Source organism: Antechinus flavipes, chromosome 5 (assembly GCF_016432865.1).
Source record: "Antechinus flavipes isolate AdamAnt ecotype Samford, QLD, Australia chromosome 5, AdamAnt_v2, whole genome shotgun sequence".
In the NCBI taxonomy this organism is placed as follows: Eukaryota; Metazoa; Chordata; class Mammalia; order Dasyuromorphia; family Dasyuridae; genus Antechinus; species Antechinus flavipes.
The window spans coordinates 208,250,755-208,266,189 of record NC_067402.1 but is presented as its reverse complement, the minus strand read 5'-3'; the positions used below and the strand labels follow the sequence as shown (position 1 = coordinate 208,266,189).

Sequence of the window (15,435 nt, the reverse complement as noted above, 5' to 3'; positions counted from 1 at the left end):
TGCCACGTCTTCTTTTGGCTTTTGAGAACACGCTTCTGATGTTCCTACCTCTAATCTATTCTTTTTGCCCTATTGATTTATTATCCTTTTATTGGTAATTCTTAATGTCATATCTTGTTCATGTTTTCTTTATTAAAAGTCTTATTTATATCTATGGCTTTTAACTATTAATCATCTTTGCTAGTAAATGAATAAAAAAGCACATTAATCACTTGCTATAAGCCAACTGTGCTGAATATGCACAAAAATGGAAATGATCCCCTTAAAGAGCTTACATTCTAATATACATCTCTTCTCTGTAGATCTGATTTGTCTTCTGAGATTTAGATCTGCACTTTAAAATAAGCTTCTGCTCTTGAATGTTTCACCAATATTTGAAATTAAATATATCCAAAGCTGAATTCAATGTCTGTCCCACAAGATTGCTCCCCTCTTTTAACTTTTCTGTTTGGCAATGATATTTGACTTTACATACTTCTCGTATTCAATCATTTTTCACAATCTGATCGTTCTACTTCTATGTCTTGACTCCATCTTCTGTTTATTCATACATAAGCCATCTATTGTTAACATCTCTAAACAGTTATAGTAACTACCTAAATGGTCTTTCTACCTCTTTTCTTACTTGTTTAAATTAGCTTTGATACTGCCTTTTTAATAACCTTCCTTGTGAACAGATTTCACCTGATCACTTCTACTCAAAAGCTTTTTGGTGGCCCTATGTCATAATTCACTTCAGACTTGTTAATCTGATAAGTCTGGCTCATTCTGTCCTAGTTTTTTTTTTTTTTTTTTTTTTCAGTTTAAATTCCATGTTGTGCTATGCTGGTAAACTTTATTACCTGTTCAATTTCTTTATTTGTACTCTTTCCAGTAGCTGAAACCCTAATCATTCTTTCCCTACTGAGTATATATGTTTGTGTATATGTGTTTTTGTGTCTCTTGAGAGAGCACTATGTATTCCTTGTCTGAGAGGCCTGTCGAGAAAGCAATTAATCTGTAAAAAAACCCCAAACAAATTAGGTTTTGTTTTGTTTTTAAAAATAAACTACTCCATACAAGTATGCCAGTATGGTTTGGCAGACAAGAAGGCTAATAAATCTTAAGATCCATTTAGACAGGCATAATCTCCAGAAATAAAAGATTGTTTCAATTTATACTAGATGTAGCCATTATCAGGCTATGTCTGGAGTACTGTATTCAGTTCTGTGTGACACATTTTAAAAAAGACAACTAGGTGGTGCAGTGGATAGAGCACTAGCCCTGAAGTCAAGAAGATCCGAATTCAAATCTGGCCTCAGACACTTAATACTTCCTAGCTGTGTGACCCTGGGCAAGTTACTTAACCCCAATTGACTCAGCGGGGAGGGGAAAAGCTGGAAAATATCTAGAGGATGGCTATGAAGGGGTGGAAAAGCCTTGATCTCATATTATTTGAGGATCATTTGAAAGAACTGGTAATGTTTGGCCTGAGGAACACTTGGGGGAGCTGGGATGGAAAAAGGAAGGGAGAAAGTTTTTCTCGAGTATTTGAATGCCTGCCATACAGAAGAGAGGGAATGGACTTTGCTTGGCCACAGAGTGAGAGATGACAGTTGCAACTTGAGGTAAAAGAAACACTTCTTAACTATTAGTTATATCCCTAAGTAAAATTAGGAAGTATTGGTAGATTAGCCTTTCCTAAATGTCTTAAGGCAAATATCTGATGATGATTATCACTTGTTGGGAATTGAATTGAAGAAATTCTTGTCCAGATATCGATTGGACTAGATCTTCCTCTGAGATTTCTTTGCATTTTTTATAGGCTTGTAATTTTTTGATATTTAGCCTTTAAAGTTCATATTTATATTTTAACTCCTGATGCCCACTAGCAGCAAAGACCAACCTTCTACTCCTCAGAGGTTACAGAAGCATTTTTTAATCTCTTGTGAACTTCTCATGTGCCTTTTTGTATTAAAATTTACATATGGCCAACATCAAAGATTAATTTCAAAGAATTCAACAAGGACAAATTGTTTTATATTTTTACATAGAAATATAAACCATATGTTTAAGATTGGCACCAGCAATTGGAACATTCAAAAGAAAGATTGGTACAGAACTGAGTATTGACTTAAAAAAAAAAAAAAAGCAACACTGTCTAGGAAAAGATAAAAATAGTAATTACACTATGAGGAATATGCTATGTGTGCAGAGGAAGAACCAACACAGAGGCATTAGAAGGGGGGAAGAGGGCTTGTAGTTATGAAAACTTACATTGGGAATGGGTTAAATAGGGAACAATATCTACATTGGTGTGAGTGTATATATGTGTATGTATGTATCTATCTGCACACTCCATGAAGATTATACACCCTCCAAAATCTATAAAGAAATAAGGAGGGGGAGGGAAAAGAATAAGGTGGGGTATAAAAAGATATATAGATTTATGGGAGTGGGATAAGGTGTGTTGATTAATGGGAATAGAATAAAAGGGAAGGGAAAAGGTAGGAAGAGTTAAGTTCATCCTCACTGGTAACTGTACATTACTAGATTTCCTTTTATAAATCTTATGTTTATATCTATTGTCTGTAAGAAATCTACTTTGACGAATAAACATTTTGTAACTAGCATACTATTTTGTTTGGTTACAGATATAGTATCTTAAAAGTTAAAAGGATGGTTGTAAGGAAAGTCGAGGTTAAAAGTACATTTACAGTGTAAGTGCTTACTAGGTCCCAGGAACTGAGTTAAGCTTTCAGGATACCAGAAATAGGCAAAAGAATGATCTTTGTCCTCTTGAAAGAGTTCATATTCCAATGAGGGAAACTGTATATACATATGATGTGTATTTACTTAAACATTTACATGGCCACACACACACACACACACACACACATATTACTCTATTTATACTATATATATATATATATATATATATATATATATAGTATAAATAGATAATATGTGTGAGTGCTGAGATTAGAGGCCAGACTCTAGAAAATTAAGAAGAGAGTTGAAGAAAGGATGTGAAGGCACTGGTAGGCAGTGGCTTTAAGTGCATCTGGTGTTATAGTAAATAGCATTATATAGCTTTGTGGTCCTGATTACTTAACCTTTATGTTTCTATTTTCTCAAGTTGTTATATATATATAAAAGCACCTACTTTGCAGGATTGTTTGGAGGATCAAAGGGCATATATTTGAAAAGCACATATTTGAAAGTTCAGGGCCTGGTACATAGTAGGTGCTACATGAATGCTTATTCCCTCCTCTTTCTCAAGGAGTTTAGCCACAAAAGAGAAAAAAATTACAGGATGAAAAAATCAAATAAGACATTTTGAAGTATGGTATGGACAGAATGTTTATGGACAATAGGAAAGTAGGCAGTAGAGAGGGCAAGACTGAAGATTTCTGAAACAATGAAAATGGTAGAGAGGGCACTTTGTTGGAGAAGACAAGATGTAATGAGACCAAAGGTCTATTTAGAGGGATTTGTTTTTCTTAGAAGATTTTAAAAGGCTTACAGAGTTTTGTTTTTACTTTTACCACAATTTTCCTCCTGAGGATGTTCTTCTAAATTTATAATATTATTCAGTAGTAAAAATGACACTATAGCAAGAGTCCAGTTTTTATAAATTGTTTCAGGAACCCAGATATCAATGCATAATATTAAAATGTCTTTAATTTTTTTTTCTCTTTCAGGTGATATCAGACAGTTGCCTAGCATTGAGCCTGGGAACTTGTTAATGGATCTATTTGAGACTCTCAAATCAAGAAACTGTGCTGTGGAGCTAAAAACTAATCATAGAACAGAATCTCAGCTTATTGTGGACAATGCATCAAGGTACTAGTTCTGTGCATCCCTGAAAAGTTATCACAACTCCTTGAAGCATTTTTCTTCCTCTCATCAGAAAAGACATAAGGACATAGGGTGTTGAGGCAATAACCATATATTTCATTTGGAATTTTTTTATTTGTAGCTGCTAGATAATTTAATCATCAGTCAACAAATGTGTCAGACACAGTGAAAATGCAAGTATAAAAAGGGAAGCAATTTCTACTAGCACAGAGCTTATATTCTAATGGAGATTCAGGTACATGTCTATATACAGAATAAGTAAAAAGATTACATACAAAGCAACACAAAGTATTTCAGTTAAGGTTATTTAAATTTAGCATTTTGACCTATTTTTAAAATAAAAGATGTACCTATTTACTTTAGATTGAGATTTTTAGATGATCTCTTAAGTTTCTTTTCAGCACTAAGATAGATTGGATATCTATTTTTTCCCTATTTGAATTGAGCACTGATTTCACCTTAAGATTGAGGACTTTTTGACAACTTATAATGCAATCTTTGAATAATACACATGCATTTTTTTCTGCCCTTAAGATCACAGCTATTTAGAAGATAAAAAGGAATTAGTTGATTAAAAGTTAGAAATAATATGATTGTGCTCCCCCTCACCTTTTTTTTTTGAGTAACAAACAGAAACCTGATTTGTCTCAGTATAGAGAAAAACAAGAAAGGCTTTTTATCTAACATGGAATCTTGTGCAGAATTTAAGATCATATATAATTTCTATATAAATAGTGATAACTGTTTAGTGATTCTTGATTATTTTGATATCAGGTGAATGCTTCCATTCCTTCTTCCTCCCCCCCCAAAAAACCCCACAAACCCACAAAGACCAGGAAGATGTGCTCATTAAAGTTTTTTGGAATAGCTCTTGCTCATGATCCAGATGGAAGAGGATTCTTTATGATTCATTGCAACAAAAAAGAATTAGAGGCGACTGCTAGGTGCAGGGATGTAGTGAAACTGTTAATTCCTATTGGTAGAAGGTGATAAAGTCTGCCAGATGTAGGAGCATCTTTTGAAGTATTACCTTATCCTTCCAAACCTTCTTTTCCCCTCTAATTCCTCTTCCCCTCCCCAACCTACTTTTCTCTTTTAGCTATGAACCCTGCCCCTTAGTTAACTGAGAAGATTGAGTCCCTTTAAGCCCAGTGTCCTGTTTCCCCATTCTCTTCATCTCAGGACCCTCACTAGCATTCCCTAGTCTCTCGTCTGTGACAGAGTCATTCCTTCTACTTGTCAAGGCTCACCCCATCTACATGTACTTTTCATTCCACTCCCTGCTGACTTCTCCAGCATTGCACCTTTCTAATCTTCAGTCTCTCCCTATTTACTGGTACTCTTCCTAATGTTTTCAGTCATGTCCAAATTTTCCTATCCTTTAAAAAAAACTTGGCCATACCCTGATGTTCTCAAGCTATCATTCAATGTCTTTCCTTTTCTCAGTTTTGTTCCTTTAAAAAAAGGTTGTCTGTACTTTCTGCTTCTCTTCAACTGTTTGTACTTCAATTTTAGACCTTATCACTCAATTGCTCTCTAGAAAGTTATGGTAATCTCTTAATGGCCATATGTAATGGTCTTTTTCCAGTGCTCATCCTTCTTTACCCATGTACTAGATTGGCACTGTTGAATGTGCCCTCCTGAAGATTCTTTCTTCTCTTTTTGTGACACTGTTCTCTCCTGGTTTTTCCTGAGTTTCCTTTGCTGGCTTATTGTCTCCATCACATCCTCTAACAGTAGGTATTCCGCCAAAGTTCTCTTCTGGGTCCTTGTCTTTTCCCCATCTCCATATTCTCTCATTAGTTCCCAAGATTTTGGTTGTCATCTCTAAGCAGATGACCTCTACCTCCTTGACCATTATTTCTCTTCAGGTCTCAATGGAGACAGCCATATTCTTGAACCCCCAAATCTTGGGAATAGCAGTACCTCCTCGTCATCCAGGGATACAAACTGCTTTCAGTCTAGTTCTCCAGCCATTATTAAGGGAGAAATCATGGAGAAGGGGTTCATCTTCCTCATCACCATAAGTGGAAACTGCTGACCCAATTGGTACCGGATAGCTCAAGAGCCCAGGGAGTGGCAGCAATCTGTAGACCATCGGTTCTTCCTTCTGACCAGCTTTCAGAGCTATCAGCTAGGGAAACAACTGATGGGAAGATAAGAGAAGTCATTTCTGCCAGTTTAGCAACTAGCTGTCCCACACAGGGCAAACAACACAGCTTATGCCTGGCAAATTACCATTAATAACACCTTGACTGGTGTCTCACCTGGAACCTGGTGTCCAGCACCCTGCATTTAAGAACCTTGGAGAAAGTGGTTGCTTCCCGCTTAGTGCCCAGGGATATCATTCTACAATGCAATCCCTTGAAGATGCATCCTCACAGCTGTTCCTGTGGGTGCTGCCTCTAAAGCTAATGAAGATCCAGACAGGAGAGTTCTTGGTCACCAAAGTCTCTGGTATTGTCCAGCAGTTCAACATTACTAATCAATAAGATTTTATTAAATTAAAGAAGAGACATTTGTTGCTAAAATTTTATGACTCCAGGAGTTTCCCATCTGACTTGCAGCTAAAACTTTGCATATGTGTTCTCTTCTCCCTCAGAATGTGAACTCCTTTAGAATAGTGGCTGTTTTATTTTTCTGTTTATACCTTGAGACCTTGGCATAGAGGATTGAACATAGCACTATTTATTCATATGTGTGTTTATGTGTGTATATGTGTGTATAAATGTGTATATCTATGTACATATCTCACAGTGGAATAACCATCCTTTATACATAGGGATTTTCATTCTTTTTACTTGTCTCCCTAATGCCTTACACATAGTAGGCTCATGATGTATATTTATCTATAGGATCTTTATGGGTATTCCTCTGTCAGACCTGTTGAAGGTCCTTTGAAGTTTTGAAGGATATCGAGAAGCTAAGTAATATGTTTGAGGTCCCATTGTTAATAAATGTCTGAAGCAGGATTCAAACCGAGATCTCCCTAACTTCCAGGTCAGCTCACTAACGACACCAAATTTAGTTACTATGGATTGTTCCTATTACTTATATATATTAAATTTGCTTAGGAATTTGCTAATTTGTGATTCAGCTTTTGGCTATTTACTAAATTTTTTGCATTTACCTGTTTCCAGTCAAATGCTGTTAATGCCATGTTTGTTTTCACAAAATGTTGTCAAATATAATAGCTAATAATAATAATGGTTAGCATTTATATCATCCTATAAGGCTTGCAATTTATTTACAGATATTATTTCTTTTGAACACTGTGAGGTAGGTGCTATTATTAGCCCTATCTTTATAGATAAGAAAACTATGGGCCATAGGTTAAATAACTTAGTCATAAAGCTAGTATGTATTTGGGGTTGGATTTGAACTCAGGCTTCTCTGACTCCAAGCTCACCACTCCCACTGTGCTACTAGCCTCTCATACATCAGAATCAGTTGAACTTCATTTCCTCAACAACATGATTTACCTCGTGGAGCTGTTGTAAAGAGAGTGTTTTGTCAACCTTAAAAAGCTCTATAAATGTGTTTGTCATTACTATTATTACTTTGACTTTGCTCATCCCTAGTCCCACAGGACCTTGGTAAGACAAGTATAGGTCTATTGGGTAAGGATATTCTGAGGTCAAGTTATGCAGCTTCTTTCATGTTTTTTATAAGCTGATATGGATCTTAAGACTCTCAAACTCGGGTAGTAGTCAAAAGACTTTACAAAATTTTGATGCTACTTAACTTGATATAAACTGAGCCTCTATAATGATCAACAGCAGCAAATGTTTGAAATATGAAGTATGAAAGGAAGCAGGGAGATGGTATTATGGCTTAAGGTGGTCAGGGACCAAATAGTGAAAGCCATGATGGTTGTCAATCCTAAACCCTGAGGTCCAGAAGGCTTTGGTCTGCCCCAACCATAAACAGTAGCCTTCTTCCTAGGCACAAGTTTGACTTTTCTTTGCTTAATAGTGGCAAGAGACAGCATTGCATCTGTATTTCCTCAGGTAATATCTAGGACTGAGTCAGGCACGGTTTCTCTTTGCAACTTGAGAAGTTTCTTTATATCTAGTCTTAGAAGGAAAAGGAAAAAAAAAATGAAAGAAATATTTTATTGTACTGGGGAAATAGAGAATATGTGATTTTCAAAAAGAAAAGGACAGATTATAGGATATAGGAAAAATAAACTTAGTAGCAAGAACTTTTTTATCTGAGGTAACTTAGTAATTCTTTATGATACTTTCACTTAGTATAGCCCAGAATTGGTTACAGTTAAATATTTGACTACTATCATTGTGTATGTGATTCTAGAGTATTATTGCTCACTGTTAATAGTAGAATTCAGTTATTGTTGACAATGAAAATTCAAGTAGTTGCTTATTTTATCTAATGTTATTTAGAAAAGATAATTTGGTTATAGTAAATCAAACTGAACCTAATCCCAAGAAAATGTCCCTTTTTTTGTATATTAACATTCTTGTTATGCATTTTTTTTGTTCAAGAATCTCTAGGAGACAGTTTCCAAAGTTTGATGCAGAGTTGACAATTTCTGTTAGTCTGGCCACCTCAATCCCGAATCAAAATAAGAGATTTATTTTTATCAGACTACCTGAAGATAACAGTCATTCTCAGTCATCTCAAAGGAATTATCAATCTCGTAAGTGCAGAGTTCAAATATTATAACAGTATATATATTTCATTTATATGATACATCAAAATTGTTATAGGATTTTCCTTTTAGACAATTGATTGTAATTTGAGTAGATTATATTTAATATATATATTGCTAATAGAAAGCACATTGAAAATAAAAATTTTTGAAGCTTGTTATTTGTTGAAACAGATACATCTAGGACTTTTTAGAAAAGTAGATGTCATCATGAAAGTATGCCAGATCAATTCAAGATAATAATACTTTGGAATAAGGTTATTAAATTTATTTATTTTTAATATTTTAATCAGATAGTCTGCTTTATCACTCTTTCTATTTATTATATTCAAGTATAGGTGACCAAAATAACATTGACTGCCAAATCATGTGTGATCCTGACTGTACCTATTTGGTACTCGAATTCTTTCTTTCTGGATACTTGTAGTATTCTTTTTTTTACTGTGACCTGGAAACTATGAATTTTGGTTTTAATATTTCTTATTTTCATTTTGAGGATTCTTTTCAGGAAGTGACTAACAGATTCTTTCTACATTTTTCCTTTTGGCTCTAAGAGATCTGAGCAATTTTCTTTTCCGATTTCTTGAAAAAGGATGCCGAGGCTCTTTTTATGTTAAGATATTTGAACAATTCCTATTGAGCTATTGTTCCAGTATTCAGGGGCAGGCCAATGTTTTAGTGCTCCCTAAGTGTTCTGATCTAAGGCAAAGTGTGATCAGTACCTGCACTGTCTACTCCTAATCTCCCTTAGTCTTTAGCTTTGTAAATTTCTGACTTTGATTTGGATTTCTGAGCAAAAGTGGGTTACTTCCGGATTCAACTCCTGTCAACCAGATGGAAAGCCCTGTTCATTCAAAGTGGCAGCCTTTGTAGGCTTCCCTTTCGTCTAGGATTCCTCCCTTGGTTATTCCTTTGTAAGCTGGGGTAGCTGATAGTTCTGTTACTGGTGTTTGAGCCAGTATTATTGTTGCTTTTGAATTTCCTCCCTTTTTTGTGCACTGCTCATCTGTAAAATGAAGATTAATGATACTTGAATTTCCTTGTACATCACAGTATTATGTAAGGAAAAGGCTCTGGAAACTTTATAGACATATTTAAATAGAAGTTGTTTCTTTTCTTTCTTTGCTTTTTTTTTTTTTTTTGCTGAGGCAATTGAGGTTAAGTGACTTGCCCAGGGTCACACAGCTAGGCAGTGTTAGTGTCTGAGGCCGGATTTAAACTTGGGTCCTCCTGACTTCAGGGCTGTACTCTATCCACTGTGCCACCTAGTGCCCCTAGTTGTTTTTTTTTTTTTTTTTTTTTTTTTTTAGCAAATAAATGCAAAACAAGATATTTTGTAATAAGTACTTCAGAGTACATTAGGAAAATCAAGAAAGGAATTATTTGGAAGGGAAGAATATTAAAAGGATTCATGAAGTGACATTTGATGTAGGCTTTGGAACTTGGATGGGATTTTAATAGAAGTGGGAACAGTGTAAATAAAAGTAAAAGGGCAGAGGCTTGTGTGGCATACTTGGTTAACAGCAAATCACCTAACTTGATGGGAATGTTGAATATGTACGAGGAAGTAGAAGGAGGGAAGAATAAAAAGTTGAGGCTCTGGCCAGATTTGATAAGGTCTTAAATGCCATGATAGGGAAGGAGTCATTGGATTTTGAGCAGGAAATGAAAATGACTGTTTAAACTCTGTGTGCTTGTGAGATTATGTTGGTACATGCACAGGAATTTGACCTCCATTTAATGGCATTGTTTCTGTAAAAAATGTATTTTGACATCTGATTTCTAAATAGTTAATTTACAAGTAAACCTGTTTATGAGGCAAAAAAAAATGAAGCCTTTATAACTACATTTTTTTTCTGTCTTATTATTAGACTTGTATTCTGCAGTGGAAACTTTACTTAAGGGAGCGGAAGAATTAAGGAAGCCAGATGCATCACAGTTCATTGCATTTAGAAAGTATGTGACAAACTCTTAAATGTGATTGAGGCTTTGGATATTTTAAAAAGAAATTAAAGTATTTATGAGCTGGACCTCTTGATGTAATGTATAGTTTTTGAAATTTTCATGCCTTATGTGGGGCATGGTAAATAAGTTTCTTAGAGATGTTTTCCCATCATGATGGCTACACTGACTGGGTATTCATGTAAAAAAATCTTTATATAGACAGCATTTTGTTGCTGAAAATTATTTTTTACTGAAGGAAGGTAATTTTGGGTTGTGTTTAACTATTATACCTTGATAAATACATAATGAAGATATATTAAAAAGGCTGTCTAATTTATACTCTGGTATATTCTAGGCAAGACTGTGATGTGATAAATCAATGCTGTTGCAGCTTCTACTCAGGCCACTTAACAAAGTAAGTATTTTTTTGAGCCCAAACTTTGACTGTGAGTGTTCAATTATAGCTTTCTTATATTTAATCATTAAATAGTTTTTCTATTTAGTTAACTATTTTAAGGAACCACTTAAAAATACTGATAATAATTTGAATAAAATATGGATATAAACATCTTTAAGTTGATTATTTCTGTTTCATATTGTAGTAAATAAAGAAATTAGGAGTAATAATTTTTTAGCCTTACAATTTATTAAACTTATAAGTATTACAGAGAAGATGAGAATGAGATTATTGCTGGAAATATATTGAGGTTATTAGTGCATCCTAGGAAATCACTGCCAAATATTGCATGTGTGCCCTCACTTTGAAAAATGTAGATACTTTTCTGCAGTTGCGAAGAACAGGAAATAAAGTGATGCCTATCGATTTTGGCATGGCTAGACAAATTGTGGTACATGAATATAATAGGACATTATCGTGCCATAAGAAGTAATGGATTTGAACATAGAGGGCATAAAATGACATAAATAGATGTAGATTGAAGTAATCGGAGAAAATTTTTTTTCATTTATTCAGAGAAACATTTTATAGAATGATTGCAATAATCAAATGGAAAGAACAAAAAGAAACTAAATGTTCTGTAATTATAATGATGAAACTTGGTTCTTCAGAAGAAATGAGAAAATATAACTTTGTCTCCTCCTTGTAGAGGACTGTACACATGTAGACTGTAAATATGAAATATTACATATATTTTCACATATGGGTGTTGTGTTGATTTTGCTGAAGTACTCTTTTTCCTGTTTAATAGACAAAGAGAAGCATGAGGGATATTTGGAAAAAAGGTGCTATAGAATACATTTGTTTGTAACGGAAAACAGGTTCTGCGTAGCCATTCTGTTCCTACATGGAGAGGACGGGCAAATGTCCTTTATAAGCTCTGTGTGATTGACATCTTTAGGTTTATAGGAATTTAATCTCTTGTTATTCCTAATAGACAGTGTTTTCTTGCAGGGTAAATAGTTGGAAAAAAGTTAAATTAAAAGCATGTAGATAATTGAATAGGAAAAGAAAAAGGTGTGCTTGTTAACATTTGTGCTATTTCTAATCTCTCTTTCTTCCCAACGCAGAAATCATAAAGGTAGATTTATCTTCCAAAAAGATGATAAAATCTGTTGTACCAGGAATGCTTACCTCTCAGACTTACTCCCTCAAACTTCTAATAGCCTTCAAAATGAAAATTTAGAGTTGGACCACATTGAAGATCTTGAAGCTTCTTATCATAGTAAAAAATCCAAGAAATCCCATGGTTCTGAAAATGACATTCGATTATGCAACGGAGAGATATTTTTCATAACAAATGTATGTGGTAAAAAGAGAATCATGTCTTTTCTACTTCCTAGAATGTTTTTTTCTTTTATTCATTAATGTAACATACTCAAAATTTGGATAGGTCAAGGAAGCAAAGTAAAAATTTGGAATTTTGCATCCTTTTTTTCCTAGCAGATTCCCACTTTTAAGCAGAGAAAGCAAGTGAAAAATAAGAAATGACTCAATTTTAGAAAATTTATTTTGTGGTTCTAAAGTTGATATTTTCACAATTGTTAGGTGGTTGATTGTTGGGCAAGTAACATAACCTTTCTGAATCATGATTTTCACATCAGTAGAATGAAAGAATTAGACTGAATGACCTCTATATGATCCTTTGAACTTTAAATTTACAATCTGATGAACATTAAATTGGATGATTATATAGATCAAGGCTTTTTTTTGCCCAAGAAATTTTTACGTGACTCCTGTTATATAGGTATATAAAATAGGAATGCAAATCACATATTTACTGATAATAAGTCATAATTTCACTACACTCAACATTCAGTTATGAGATCCCCGTGTGGGGTCACAAACCATACTTTAAGAAGCTGAGAGTACAGGTGACTAAATTGTATTGAAAAAAATCAGTCTGGAAAAATAGTTACTTTGCAAAGCTACTGTTGAAGTTATTCAAGATGTTAAAAATTAACTTTATGCCCTTCAGATTAGTAGAAAAGTCAGGTAAAATTGTCAATAAAATTTCTTTTTGGGTTAAAACTATTTAGTATAAACTTGCTATTTGTTTATTGAACTTATTGCATAAATTTAACTAGAAAATATTCTCTTATGACTTGAATTTTATCTTATGTCATATATTATTAAGGTGAAGTTTGTGTCTAAGTGCTCTCTTTGCTTATAGGATGTGCAAAATGAAAATGGAAGATTTTTGACTATTAATAATATGGCTGGTTTGGAGGTTACTGTAGACTTCAAAAAACTAATGAATTTTTGCCATATTAGGCATGCTTGGGCAAGAACAATTCATACATTTCAGGTAAGAAAGCTATTTGCTTGCATACATATGCAAGCTATTTGATAAAGTGGCATGGGACATAGTTGTAGTATGTGTTGTGGTAACTTGTGTCTTAGAATTACTTTAAAAGTAAATACCATAGCAGACTTGTTTCTTTTCTCTTTGGTTTGATAGTAGCACTTTAAATTTAATGATCATTTTGCTTATAAATTGCTATGAATTTGTAACTTCACTTATTGTTCTACACTTTTAAAAACATTATCTCTTTCTGGGTTAGAGGCTTTGTTGCTAATGTGTCAATTTAGCAGCTAGATATGGGGTATATTAATGAGGAGATGAGGCTTTTTTACACAGAAAATCCAGGTTGATTTTACTGTGTTGATCTGAAACAGAGGTCTCCTCCTGTCTTCTCAGGCTTCTTATACCTCATTTCTTTCCAACGACTTGTGAACCAGTGGCACTGGCCTTTTTGTTTTTTGAATGAGATATTCCATTTTCCAAGTGCATTTTCATTAACCTTTTGCTGTGCCTCAAGGCACAGCAGGTTCTCCTTCTTTATCCTATCTTTCATTTTTGCAAAATTTTGTAAAATCTTTTCCCCAGCTTTTCCTTCCCTACTCCCCAAGATGGCAAACAGTCTAATATAGGCTATACATGTACAAACATGTTAAATATTTTTATATATTAGTCATGTTGTGAAGAATCAGAAATAAAGGGAAAAATCACAAGAAAGAAAAAAACAAAAAACAAATTTAAAAAACTGAAAAAAGTAGCTTCAGTCTTCAACCAGACTCCATAGTTCTCTGAATATCCATGACATTTTTCTTCACAAGTCTTTTATTATTGTTTTGGCACTATGTTGCTGAGAAGACAAAAGTCTACCAAAGTTGATCATAACACAATGTTGCTGTTAACTGTATACAATATTCTCTTATTTGTGCTCATTTCACTATGTTCATGTAAGTCTTTCCAGATTTTTTGGTTGCTCATTTCTCATAGTGCAATAGTACTCCATTATATTCACTTACCACAACATGTTCAGCCATTACTTAGTTGATGGGCATCCCTTTGATTTTCAGTTCTCTGCCATGACTAAGAGAGCTGCTGTAAATATTTTTATACGTGAGTCCTTTTCCCTTTTTTATGATTTCTTTGGAATACAGAGTAGTGGTATTGCTGGATCAAAGGCTATTTTCATTTTATAGCTCTTTGGACATAGTTTCAAATTGCTTTTCAGAATATTTGGATCATTTTCCCATACCCCCCTCCAATGTTTGTCCTTTTCTTTTTCTGTCATCTTAGCTAAATCTGATAGGTGTGAAGTGTAACCTCAGTTGTTTTAATTTGCATTTCTTTAATCAAAAGAGAATTTTTTCATATGATTATAGATAGCTTTAATTTCTTCATCTGAAAGCTGTCTCTTCATATCCATGGAGCATTCATCAGTTGATGAATAACCTATATTCTTAAGATTTGATCTATATATATTGTAGAAACAAAATTTTATCAAAAACACTGGCTGTAAAACTTGTTTTCCAGCTTTCTACATTCCTTTTAGTCTTAGTTGCAATGATTTTGTTTGTGCAAACCCTTTTAAATTTAATATAATCAAAATTATGTCTTTTGCATTTCATAATGTTCTCGATTTCTTGTTTGGTCATAATTTTCTCCCTTCTCCATAGAAATGACAGGTTAACTATTCCTAGCTTTAAAAATTTTCTCATATTATCATCACTTTTCTTGCCTAATCATGTAGTCATTTTGACCTTACCTTGGTATAGGATGTGAGATGTTGTTCTATGCCTAGTTTCTGCTAAATTGTTTTCTAGTTTTCCCAGCAGTTTTTTTCAAATAGTGAGTTTTTAATCCCAAAATCTGGAGTCTTTGGATCTTTCTAACAATAGGTTACTATCATCATTGAGTGCTGTGTCTTCTGTACCTAACCCATTCCACTGATCCACCACTCTTTTTCTTAGCCAATGCCAAGTGTTTTTGTTCATTGCCATTTTATAGTATAGTTTTAAATCTGGTATGGTTAGGCCCACTTTCTTTACTTTTTTTTTTTTTTTTTCCATTTATTCTCTTGACATTTGCCCTGTGAATTCTTTCGTAGGGAGTTCATTGATAGCTTGTTCAATTTATTTTTCTAAGATTGGGTTACTTAAGCATTCTACTTCCTCTAATGTTAATCTGGGCAATTTAATTTTTGTTCACATTTATCTGTTTTTCTTAGAT

At 33.9% G+C, this 15,435-nt stretch overlaps 1 protein-coding gene across 1 annotated transcript in view; it reads left to right on the top strand.

The window, feature by feature from the left end:
• The window catches only part of HELB (DNA helicase B), a 46,637-nt gene that overhangs the window by 17,007 nt on the left and 14,195 nt on the right, over positions 1-15,435 (top strand). The window contains exons 6-11 of the mRNA XM_051961342.1: positions 3,684-3,825; positions 8,346-8,500; positions 10,384-10,468; positions 10,812-10,871; positions 11,984-12,215; positions 13,087-13,221. Of these exons, the coding sequence (XP_051817302.1) occupies positions 3,684-3,825; positions 8,346-8,500; positions 10,384-10,468; positions 10,812-10,871; positions 11,984-12,215; positions 13,087-13,221 (809 nt within the window). The remainder of the gene's footprint in view (positions 1-3,683; positions 3,826-8,345; positions 8,501-10,383; positions 10,469-10,811; positions 10,872-11,983; positions 12,216-13,086; positions 13,222-15,435) is intronic.